The sequence below is a fragment of the Apaloderma vittatum genome, unplaced genomic scaffold, assembly GCF_000703405.1.
Source record: "Apaloderma vittatum isolate BGI_N311 unplaced genomic scaffold, ASM70340v1 scaffold6301, whole genome shotgun sequence".
NCBI classification, from domain to species: domain Eukaryota; kingdom Metazoa; phylum Chordata; class Aves; order Trogoniformes; family Trogonidae; genus Apaloderma; species Apaloderma vittatum.
In genome coordinates, this window is record NW_009697290.1 from 191 (window position 1) to 11,649 (window position 11,459).

At 36.0% G+C, this 11,459-nt stretch overlaps 1 protein-coding gene across 1 annotated transcript in view; it reads right to left on the reverse strand.

Annotated features, from left to right (window-relative positions):
* Positions 1–4,535: 4,535 nt before the first annotated feature.
* The window catches only part of LOC104280043 (solute carrier family 41 member 2), a 37,709-nt gene continuing 30,785 nt past the window's right edge, over positions 4,536–11,459 (reverse strand). The window contains exon 9 of the mRNA XM_009877570.1: positions 4,536–4,721. Within this exon, the coding sequence (XP_009875872.1) occupies positions 4,536–4,721 (186 nt within the window). The remainder of the gene's footprint in view (positions 4,722–11,459) is intronic.

Below are 11,459 nucleotides of genomic sequence, written 5' to 3' on the forward strand. Positions count from 1 at the left end.
GGCTGAGGAGGGACTTTTTACAAGAGTGTCCACCAATAGGACAAGGGGAAATGGATTTAAGTTAAACAGATTTAGATTGGATCTTAGGAAAAAATTCTTCAGTATGCGGGTAGCAAGACTCTGGAATAAACTGTCCAGAGAAGTTGTGGCTGCCTCCTCCCTGGAGGTATTCAAGGCCAGGTTGGGAGAGGCCTTGAGTAGCCCGATCTAGTTGAGGTGTCCCTGCCCAAAGCAGACAGGTTGGATTAGATGATCTCTAAGGTCCCTTCCAGCCTAGGCCATTCTATGATTCTATGAAAGTAAAGCCCATTCAGCACTGCCAAGGTTGACTGACCAAGGGGTACACTCCTGTTCTTGGATATCCACCCAGAACATGGCAATTTTGTGTATTTACTAAACATGTTCGTTCTTAGCTTTAATCGTGAATTCCCTAGACTATCTGTGCACGGCATACAGGATGACCAAATTTACATTGAATTGAACAGTAAGACTTTCCTCTAGGACCAGCAGAACGAGGCTTTAATGAGAAAACACACCTTTTTACCAGTTTGTCCTCCCCGACTTTATATACAGAAAGATGGGGGGTTTTAACTGTTGAGTATGTGTGGGAAAATAATTAATTCAAAAGATAACTGAACAACAGGCTGACATGATTAGGAATGGATTACAGAATGCAATTAAAACAATGTATCGGATCACACAAAAGCTAGCCAAAAATGAAAGAAAAATTCTACTGAGAGACGTCACACTGCTTCCAGTACCTTTTGCACTGCTTTCGAACACCATCTTACTCTTTTTAAAGCAGGTTATAATTCAATTACCATATTCTATTGCCAATTTCTGCACCTCTAAAGAGACTGTCTCCTCTGCACTAACAATTTTACCATTCTAAAAACAATAAAGAATTTCAAACAATTTCACAGAGTGCTTATACTACTGTTTCCTAATGTGTATTCTGGGTTATTCTTGGACTTTAGAGAGCTTTTCGTGATGCTCAGAACTGAAGTGAAATAGCAAATTCATTAAAAAGATGATAGGTCTTATTTTGAGTCCTGACTCTGCAAAGTATTCTTCATTTATAAAGCCTTAATCTTCCTGCTGTTTTAATCATCGTATGAGAAAAGTCTAATTTAGCTGGCAAATTGTGAAAAGAAGTTAAATTAATTTGCTGCTCGCCAATTTCTCATCAGCATTTTAACAGCCTCAGTGAAATTAATATATTAAACACGTGAGTGGAAGAGGATAGAGCCAATTTAAATATCACAGATTAAGGCAAGATGTACAGTGATGCTATAAAACTCAGAATATTGATCTAAATACGTTAAAAGAAGAATCCTCCTCTGTATCAAACAGCATAACACAGCTGGGGAACTATCCTGGCTACATAATCACTCTAAAAATAGGTTGGTGTAATTCAGTAACTCACAAGAATGCAAAGATCTTTTCAAAGCAGAAAAGAAGAAGACAATAAAACACCTACGGTACAAAATGCTTCTGATTCCAAATTTAAAAGCTATGTCTAGTTGTAGGGGACAAATGAGCTTGTCCCCTTTCACACATGTTCATAGAACAATCAAGATTGCCACAAATGCCTTCAGAATGGCAAATTCTATGCATTTAAGATTCTTTTAAAAAATCAAGTTGGTGGAATACTGTGGAGAGATTGACTTGACCAGAGTTAAAATTGGTTTAGGGAGTACAGCTTTTGAGTAGATAATAGATTCTCTGCTATCTAAGCCCTCTTTCCTGCCTTATCCCATGGCTGGAATAGTATTACCCCCAAAACTTGGTGGTAAGAGCTTTTTACCTTCATAACACTAAGTAGTAGAATTAGCAAACCCTCTATGTTTTTAAAATGTCCCTTCCACATAGGAATCAAACTCCTTTCCACATGATATTATTTACTCCTTGCTTTTCCAAATTTCAAGGTTTTCTCTGCTTTGTCAATAACGTCATACTTCTTTCCCCACTCAAACTTTTATTTAACCATATCTTACTGAGAGCGTTCTTTTTTTCTCACTTTCACCATTCTCCAAAGTATCTGCTTTTTCACCTCTTCCCCAACTCCATTCAACACTAGCTATATTTTTCTTCCTTTCCTTAAAAACAAGTTTGGATCTGCTTTTTTATTTTTTCCTCCAAGTAACTTCCTTCTGTTTGCTGCTGCTTCTCGCAATAAATGCTGTGTAAAAGTTTGCACCTTTCTTTCCTATGACATGGATTTTGCTCTCTCAACCCTGCAATGAACTTTCCCCCTCCTGAAGTACTAAGTTTTCCCGTTACACTTTTCAATCATTTATTGTTTCCAAGCCCAGATTATTCTAGTCTGTCAACATATTTCTCTTTTCCAAATTTCACTAGCTTTGTTCTGTTTAACATTTCTCCCCTAGTTCCATGATCTAAACACTCACCCAGTTGTCATCAGACTCTACCAACAGCTACTTATTTACTAGGAAAACATTTCACATACCAGGAATACTGTCATGACTCAATCCTGCAATGCCCTCACATATTAGATAAGCACAGATCACAAGTATCTCAACAATTTTAATTAAGAATCTTGCAATTAATCTTAAAAAGACCTTAAGCTCCAGTAACTCTAATGAGAAACGTGCTTGGAAGGGCAGCTTAGTCAATGCAGATGGGAGTTCTATCAGAATAAAAGAAAAATTGCATCTAAATCTGTCACAAAAATAAATAACCATTACCAGAAAAAAAATGTTACATCTGATTCATTTTAAACAATTTAATAGTATTCCCCCAATGTTACATACAAGAAACTATTTTAAATAACATTAATACAAACTAAGAAAAGTCAGAGAACCTGAAGTTAGAAAGATTTAATCTTTCTCTCACATAATAAAAGACATAATACATATTTTTCATTCAAACATCTATTTATCATAACTGTAAGAAAAAGCTTAAATAAAAGTGTTTAAACGAGGGAGCAAAAAGGCAGGCATCTAAATCCATGTGTAGGCACTGAATAGCTGGTTTAATTTTCAGAACTGCAAACACTTTCAACTTCCACAAAATTTAAGGTGACCGACACCTACAGAAGTCCCATTAACACTTATCCACATAATTCAATTCATCTGAGTAGGGCCATCAAATTAAATGGGTGTATTTATAAATCACATGACTAATGTTTACAAGATTAAAACATATGCTGATGTATGGATTTAGTTGTCTAATTTAATTCTCAAAACTCGAAAACTTTCAATCACACCATTTAAAATATGAGTTGTTTATTTAATTATGCATTTAGGATGTATGCTGTAGTCTTTACAAACATATGCCATGAGTAACTCCTACTAGATTTTAAAACAGAGCAATTAGTAAATTTTTTCAAAGTGGCAACCCCTGTTCTCATGATCAATGTATTCTTTTAAATATTGAGGTATACAAATATGAGAAATAATTCAGAAGCAGTCATTTTCCTTATTGACCATATTACTTTCACAGTTTAAAAGCAGAAATCCTGTTAACCAGAGATTTCTGCTTAGAAATGGATGACATACATAGCTCTAGAATTTTAGAAGTCCATATGACTTCCTAAGTGCCTAAAAAAAGAAACATAACCTTTTCTACACCGATTTTCAAGCAGGGATCAGTATTTACATTTGAATCAACACCTCTAAATACTTCAATAAAATCAGGATACTGGCCATCAAAAAACCATTAATATCAGTTAGTTAAACATCCTCTCAGTTGCTAAATGAAAATACACCTTCCAACACAGGGAGTTTTAATCATTCATCCATTATTATTGATTAGGTCAGTGTCACATTATTTGTCTTACTATGCTCTTGTTCTAATAAATCACAACAGCAAAATAATTAGGTTGTTCTTTTTAGGACAAAGTGCTTTTCAAGTGTCTAATCTTATAAATGCTGATGGTCATATAAGTATACGTAAAATAAAGTGATAAAATGTTTGTTTAGACAACCAGGGTTCAAACCACCATAACAGTTATTATCAATATCAAGTCTGCAATGGTCAGAGAGCTACAGCACTGAAATTGCAAGGTAAGAACATATCATGAACTAATCAGGTAACGTCTATGAAACTGAATTCATCTGAGGTCTACTAAGCGCTTCTGTGGTAAGAGGAAAATACATACCCACTTGGTTCCTGGGAGACAAAGACGAGGCAAGCCACTGATGGAATCTCACCCTCTTCTTCATCACCACTGAATGAGTGGTTAGAGATTGTTCTGGTTTGCAATACAGGTAAGGAAGCGTTCTTTTAAAAGACCACATCTCTTAAAAATTTGAAACTTGATAAAGGATTGATCTGCCCTTCGTTGTGACTACCCAGATGTTTTCACCTTGGTTTCAGAGTAAAGGTCTCAAATATCCTCCTAGTTCCGCCTTATTTTATTTTTTTTTTTAAAAAAAAACAAACTAAAATCATTAAGGCTGTTTTATATCTGTGTCAGCTTGGTTACTTATACCAAATGGAACTTTGAGGACCTTCAAGTGAAATGATTGCTCTTGTCAATATTCCAGGAAAAGTCATTGCATCCATTGGAATTAGTCTCCAACATCGCCATCTCTGTCACCTATGAGCCACAGAAAATGAAAACCTACAGCTAATAAGGCAGTTCCAAGCAGATCTCCCAGTGCAGTAAGATAAGGGATGGAGAAACTGTCAGGATCTTTTCCTTTCTTCCAGAAGTGATGAACCATCCAGTCAGCAATCCATAACAGAGTAAACACCTATGGAACATCAAACAAACGAAATCTGTATTATTATCAAATTATACTGAAAGGAAGTCAAGAGGCAACATTATTGTCTTTCTTAGTACTTATCACTACTGTATAGAACTGAAAAATACTTTCCAAAATGTTTTTTTTAAACACTCCCCACAACTACAGACGAGGACACTTGGCCAACTTCTCTCAGTCAATCACATGCACAGGTAGAAAGAACATACTGAATCACTGATAGAATTCTTCAGTCTATGTTTGAGGACTTCTGAAAATTCCAATGAAACATACAACCGTGCTTCTCACACAGACAACATTCTGCACAGCGAGAGCATAAGCGGGGCTTTGAGATCAGTCAGGAATGACTGATGTTGCCTCAGATGAAAACGCTCAACACAGCAATAACGCCTGTTTCCACAAGTCTAGAACTGAGTTGAAATGAGATGTGACAGAAAGTCTGTTGGGTCAGATTAAGAACAGTTTTATCTGGATTGTACGTACGGCAAAAAAAGGCCTATAAGCTACTTTGATGCATCCAATACCAGCTTCAGCCCTTTTGTAATAAGGCACACCTGCAATATATATTATGAAATTGTCACTCCAGGCTGAATTTGTCCCAAAGTAAAAGATTTCATTCCCAACTGTGAATGTCTGAACATTCGAGAGGTTTGATTGTAATACCTAAGGTATGCATAATCATTAATCCAGTTTTAGAAAAGAATTCTTTTCATGTTGTACAGCTGTACGATAAGACATCCTGGTTCAGCGGAAATCATGTGGTGTGGCATGGCACAAGATGAATAAAGGACCACTAACTGAGCTTCCATTTCTGCTTGTCTCTTCTAAGGAGCTGCTTAAGATGAAATAAGTACTGTATTTTATGTATTTTTAGTTAATCAGATCTTTAGGAAAGGTAAACTTAAGACAGGTGCTACCATAATTATTTTTTTTAAGTGTACTATGCACATTTAAAAGAATATGCAATATCAAAAGTAGTAAAAGGTACAAAATTTGTATTTTATTTAGTAAATGATCAATTACTGGTATCAAAAGTATCTTTATAAATGTATGCACACATTTACTGAACTACTGATAACATGGTTGCATGGCACTTCACAATACAAAATACGAAATACAATAAAATGAATGTCATATAAAAACAGTTAAAAAAGTTTTGAAAAAGTTTCTCAACTAATCTTTGCTTTGCAAAAGTATATGTTAAAATACAAGCCTGAATTTCTAATTATATATAAAAAAAAAAAGGAGGAGTACTTTCTTAATGAAAAATGCATGGCTTATTTATATAAACATATCTTCTGAAAAGGGAACTCTGTAGTCTAAGCTAATTATGCAAGTCCTAAGGTGTGCTGACTGGAATCCAAACAAATATATTTAAAACAGATGTTTTCTTTGGAAGACTATCAGATTCTTTGAGTCAGCTCCTTCTTCTAACAGAGACAAAAAGAGGCCTGTTTATAAAAGATACTGTATATTAACATCTCCTTCAGGATATGCACAGAAGACTGTAGCGTCAGGTATCGACAAGGGTTTTATGCATGCTGTATTAGAAGATGAGAGCACTCATTCCAAGAATAATTTATAATGCATTTATATGACGCAACCAATTAGATGTAGCGTACACGGTTCAATTTAAATGACAGTATGCACCTCTGGATTTTAAAAATTTTGTCATGAAAACCTATAATTTGTCTATTTTCCACCCTATAATCACTGACTTAGATGGTTGTGAAAAATGGATAGTTTGGAAATTAATTTTGTGAGCCTTCTCATATTAACCTACACATGCATAATACATGACACAAATTAGAACAAACCTCGCTTCTCCAAGTAAGAGGTAAAAAGTTATAGCATATTAAATTAACTGGTGCTTACAAAAGTATGTGACGGCAGCTGGGGCATATTGCTTGCGAAATGAGACTGCAGTTCACCAGCCTGTATTTTTGGTGTAAGAATAATGCTATCATCATGCATTTGCATGGCCAGGAACTCACTAACATTTAAGAATTATACAGATCGGTCTTTGGAAATGCTTGCTTATTTGGCCACAGTAGTTGGTGTTGCAAGATCAATGTGACTTAAATCTTTAATGAGATTTTACTTCTTAACTACGTTAAAGGGAAAAAAACAAAAAAGGCAAAAGCCCTACTATGAATTCACTGAATTTTGAAAGTGAGACAGTCCTTGAATTTGAAGTCATAAGACAAGTTACTCACCAAGATCTGTCAGAGGTAAAAAGAAGAGAAAAAGGATTCAAAAGAGATTACAAGACTTACTACTTTAAGTGGCACAACACCACTTCATATTTCCTGGGATTTATCAGTGACCTTTACTTGTTTCAGCAAAACGAGGCAGATGGCAGAGCTGTACAAACACTGCCTACTTGTACTCTGCTCACACGCTCTGAAGAAGAAAACCTTCAGACTTACAAATTGAAAACCAGCTGGTTTTGAGGGAAAAAATAAAGGCATCAACATTACAGAAAAGCCTAATAAGACAGCACAAAAATTATGTTTAACATGAAATGCTGTAGAAAAGCGATAAGAAAAGCTTGTAAATCTATGCAGAACTGTTTGAGACATGGGCTAGTAGTTTTAAACTATTTAATATTTAATGAAGTAGTGGGATTTTTTCAGAAAAGAGATGTGTAGTAGTAGAACTATGAAACAGAGTCCTAGGAATTCTTCCAGACTGAAGAATTAAACAACCCTGAGGTTTAAGAAAGGTAAAAAACCCCTAAGTATCTATATACATAAAAAGATATCTCTTGTAAAAGGGAGACACTCTATATAGTCACTGATGAAGAAAAAAAGCCCAGAGCAAGGATTGCAAAAAATACAAGCAACATTTCAGATGTTTTGATGTTTTAAAAGGAAGATCATGCTAAGATATTACTCTTCTGGAAACAATTATAATCAAAAATGAGGAAAATAAAACTAAAGACATCATCAGTTTTAGACTAACAAGATAGGAAGCAAGTATCCCAGTAATGACAGATATTTTCTATTTATAAATGCATATTTGTAAAAAGACTTAACAGTCGCATTGTCAAAAAATGTCCTCAGAGGACAGAGGCAGCAGAATACAGCAATAAGAATGAGAGGGAGGGAGCAAGAGTGAAGTCTTTATCAAAATCTAATGATAATGAATCTGAAAGTAAGGAATATAAGTACGCATATAGTTTTGTACAACAAAGGACAGAAAAAGAGAGTAATTTCGGACATTGAACATTGTGGTTCAAATTACGAATATCAGATTGAAACTGAAATTGAGTATGAATGCTGAAATAAAAGTGAAGCTCACTACTTAAAGCTCGAATCTGCAAGATTAGAAATGGAATCATTATACACTACAAAGCATTTTTTTCTTTTCTCATTGGGCATAAAATTTACTTTCATTCTTTGCACGTCTTTACATACAAATGAGTTTAGCACAAGAAAAGCTATTTTTGGTTTTTCAGATGTAATAAGAACCCCTAAAAGCTATCCTCATTTTATCATGCATTTCTCATGATTACTGAAATGGAAAAAAGAATGAAACTATTATTTAAAATAAAAATAATAAACATATAAACATAACTCCCTCCAAACATTCTTCACACTAACTGATACATTGCAACATGCTATAATATTTTTATTGTTTCTTTCACATGGGATGACCATATTTCATCAGTGAATGCAGGTCAAATTCACAGCTAGAAAAAACACAACGTTCAAATGCATAATATTTGTAAAGCCAATTTGAATCTCTCATGTTCATATTAGTTTATATATCGGTTGCTGTGATTAGTGAATTCCAACACCAAACTAGAAAGATAAAGTCTATGCTATACATTTGCGTATGTTTTTTCCCATGGTCATTATCAAAATTCAACTATAAATTTAGTATGTAGAACCAAGACCTTTCAGCAGTCAATTTAGCATGCCTAGGACAGGATATCCTGTATCTTGCTTAGTACTGATGATTCACCTTAAACTGTTTCCATGTGAAGGCAAATCACAAAATAGTGTTACTTTAAAAAATAGTGTTACTTTAGACAGGAGACACAGAGGCATATTAACTGTGGTAACATCTTTCCAAATGTATTTTAATTCTACTTTACTCTCAAACTGACTTGAAATTCACCTATAATGTAACTGTGACATGCTTAGGTAATTAGTATATCAGACTTCTACAAAACTATGAAATTCAATGTTAAGTTTGTTTGGTTGGTTAGATTTTTTGTGGTTTTGTTGTTGTTTTTTTTTTCATTTTAATTCTGAGTGAAAACCCTCAGTTAAGGATCTCTAAAGACTACTGTGTCCTGACTCTGACATCATGCTCACCAGATTTATCGTTTAGGTCTTCTAGTGGTTTTGACCCTTCATTAAGTTAACTTTTAAATTACATACTACATTTCTCAGATTTTAAATGTCTTTTGATGTCGTCATGTGGAACTAAGCAGTAACTGTAAAATGCTCCAAATAGATCTACATTGCATTTACTTGCTGAATTTCCATGGTCTGCAGTCAGAATTCTGTAGTCAGCAAACTCTCAGAGCAGGGTCTACATATATTTTTCAAAATTTTTCTCCACTGTCTTCTCAAGTAGCATATCTGGTGTGGACCATGTCCAGGTGAAACAAGTTGCTGTTGCCTCCAAACATACAGAGATTTCCTTCAATGCCTGGCTGCAAAGAAACCACTGAACAGCAAGTTCTTTCTTGCTGCTGTTGTTTGCATTGTAGCTAAGTGGTATTAGGAACATTACGGTATCCAAGTACACAGACAGCATAGAATACATTTATTTATGTAAGATTAAAACCTCATCTAAGTAATAACGAGGATACCAGTGTAACTGACGTCTTTTCTAAATCAATTTGATTATACTGACATAATTTTGTGGGAAGGAATGTTTTTTTCATTCCACAGCTTGAATCCAAATTCCTCACGCTGTCGTCTTGATTGCTTTGTAGCTTTGCCAGACACCCTGGTTCGACCAAGACAGTCCCAATTTCAAGTTGTTTGTCAGCTGTCTGAAAGAGGAGTGCCACCCAGACCATTAAGTGTTCAGGTATGCTCAACGTGCCCTAGCTGCAGCACAACTCAGTGTGCCACGCTACACACGTAACCATTTTGAGCTCAGCCTTCTGCAGGCAAAGTGATCTATCGTAGAAGCATAGAATCAAAGAATTATAGAATGATTTGGGTTGGACGGGAACCTCAAATATCATCTAGCTCCAACTCCGCTGCCATGGCAGGGACATCTCCCACTAGATCAGGTTGCTCAAGGCTCCATCCAACCCGGTGTTGAATCTGTCTTGAATCTATCCCTGCTGACAACTTGGTAGGAGCCAGGCTTCCACCACACACAGCAACGTGCCTGGGAGTGAAAGAGCCGGTGATACCCATGTTCAGATCCCAAAGCATCTGGAAAGTCTGCTTCTCATGCCGCCATGCGAAGGCACTGAGCATGCAGAACCATCCAGCTTCGGACCTTAGTTTCCATATTTCCTTGAACTGTGTAGTGTCTTCAGCAGTTATATGATCTATGTTTCAGAAGCAACCTTTCGTATTAGAAAAAGCAGTATTTAAAATGCATCAGTATTAAGTCTATAAAGACAGCCTTCCTTACTTCTCTGCAATGTACACTATAGCCCACAAGTTATTTTTCCACACTGAAGAATCCTCACACTAGAGAGAAGTCCAAGATGTTTTTGATGTGAGCAGAAAGTCATCACTAGCACTGCTGAATTCTTGCTTTTCTACTGCCCCAACCAGCCCTTGAAGCGCTGCAAAAGGTCCTTCACAGCAGCAGACACCCGACCTTCACCGAGTGAGGACTTCGTCTTGGAAGTACTTATTCGCTTTGTAACAGCTCTGGGTACCTCCAATTGTTTGTTTTATTCTCCGAGCCTTTAAGGTAACTGCGTGCTCGGGTTTGGTTAGGAGGTGTGAAAATTCCTTGGAGGGCTTTCTGTTGGCTCACAGAGAACACGCGGAACAGAGGGTGCCTTTGAATGCTCAGAGCACAGTGCCTAGACCGGTGGCTTGGCATTTCCAGCACTACTCTCCTTCGGCTGGAGGATGAAACGTTGCTTGGTGCGTAGCCTCATACAGTTTTTTAAAAAAAAAGAAAAAAAAAAAGACTTGTACCTTCATGAGGTATAAGAGGAGGGTTGTTTTTCAATTAATATATTCTTATATTCTTTGACAGTCAAACGCCAAATTGTAACTGCATGTAGGGTCCTGGTGTGTGCCTGTGCGTGACTTGCTTTTGTAAAATTTTCAGGAGGGGAGTATTCCTCTTAAAGAGAGGCCACTCACCAAATCCAATACAAAGTTAAAGGTTTTCCTTAGCATACATTGGCTTTCCCAGACACTGTTTGCTGCATTATCTGAAGCACTCTACATACTTACACGGTTACCTTCCTCAAAGTTATTTTTTTGGGATTTTCCTCTGGTGTTGCCATCCATAAACACAGAACAGACTCGTCACTGCAGAACTAATTCAGATCTTCTGAACTCAAGCCTAAAAATTCTATTCGAATGCAGATTAATACAAATATTTGTGCAGTTTTCCTCACCTTTCTGAAAATATAATTGTGAAATCCTAACCGCACTAAAGTTAAACAGGGGGGTAATTTTCAATACTTTAAATTCCAATAGAACCAGTCTATAAATTCAGTGAAAGAACATTTCAAGAATATGTCTTAATTTTAAAAAAAGAAACAACTGTACTATTAAATGT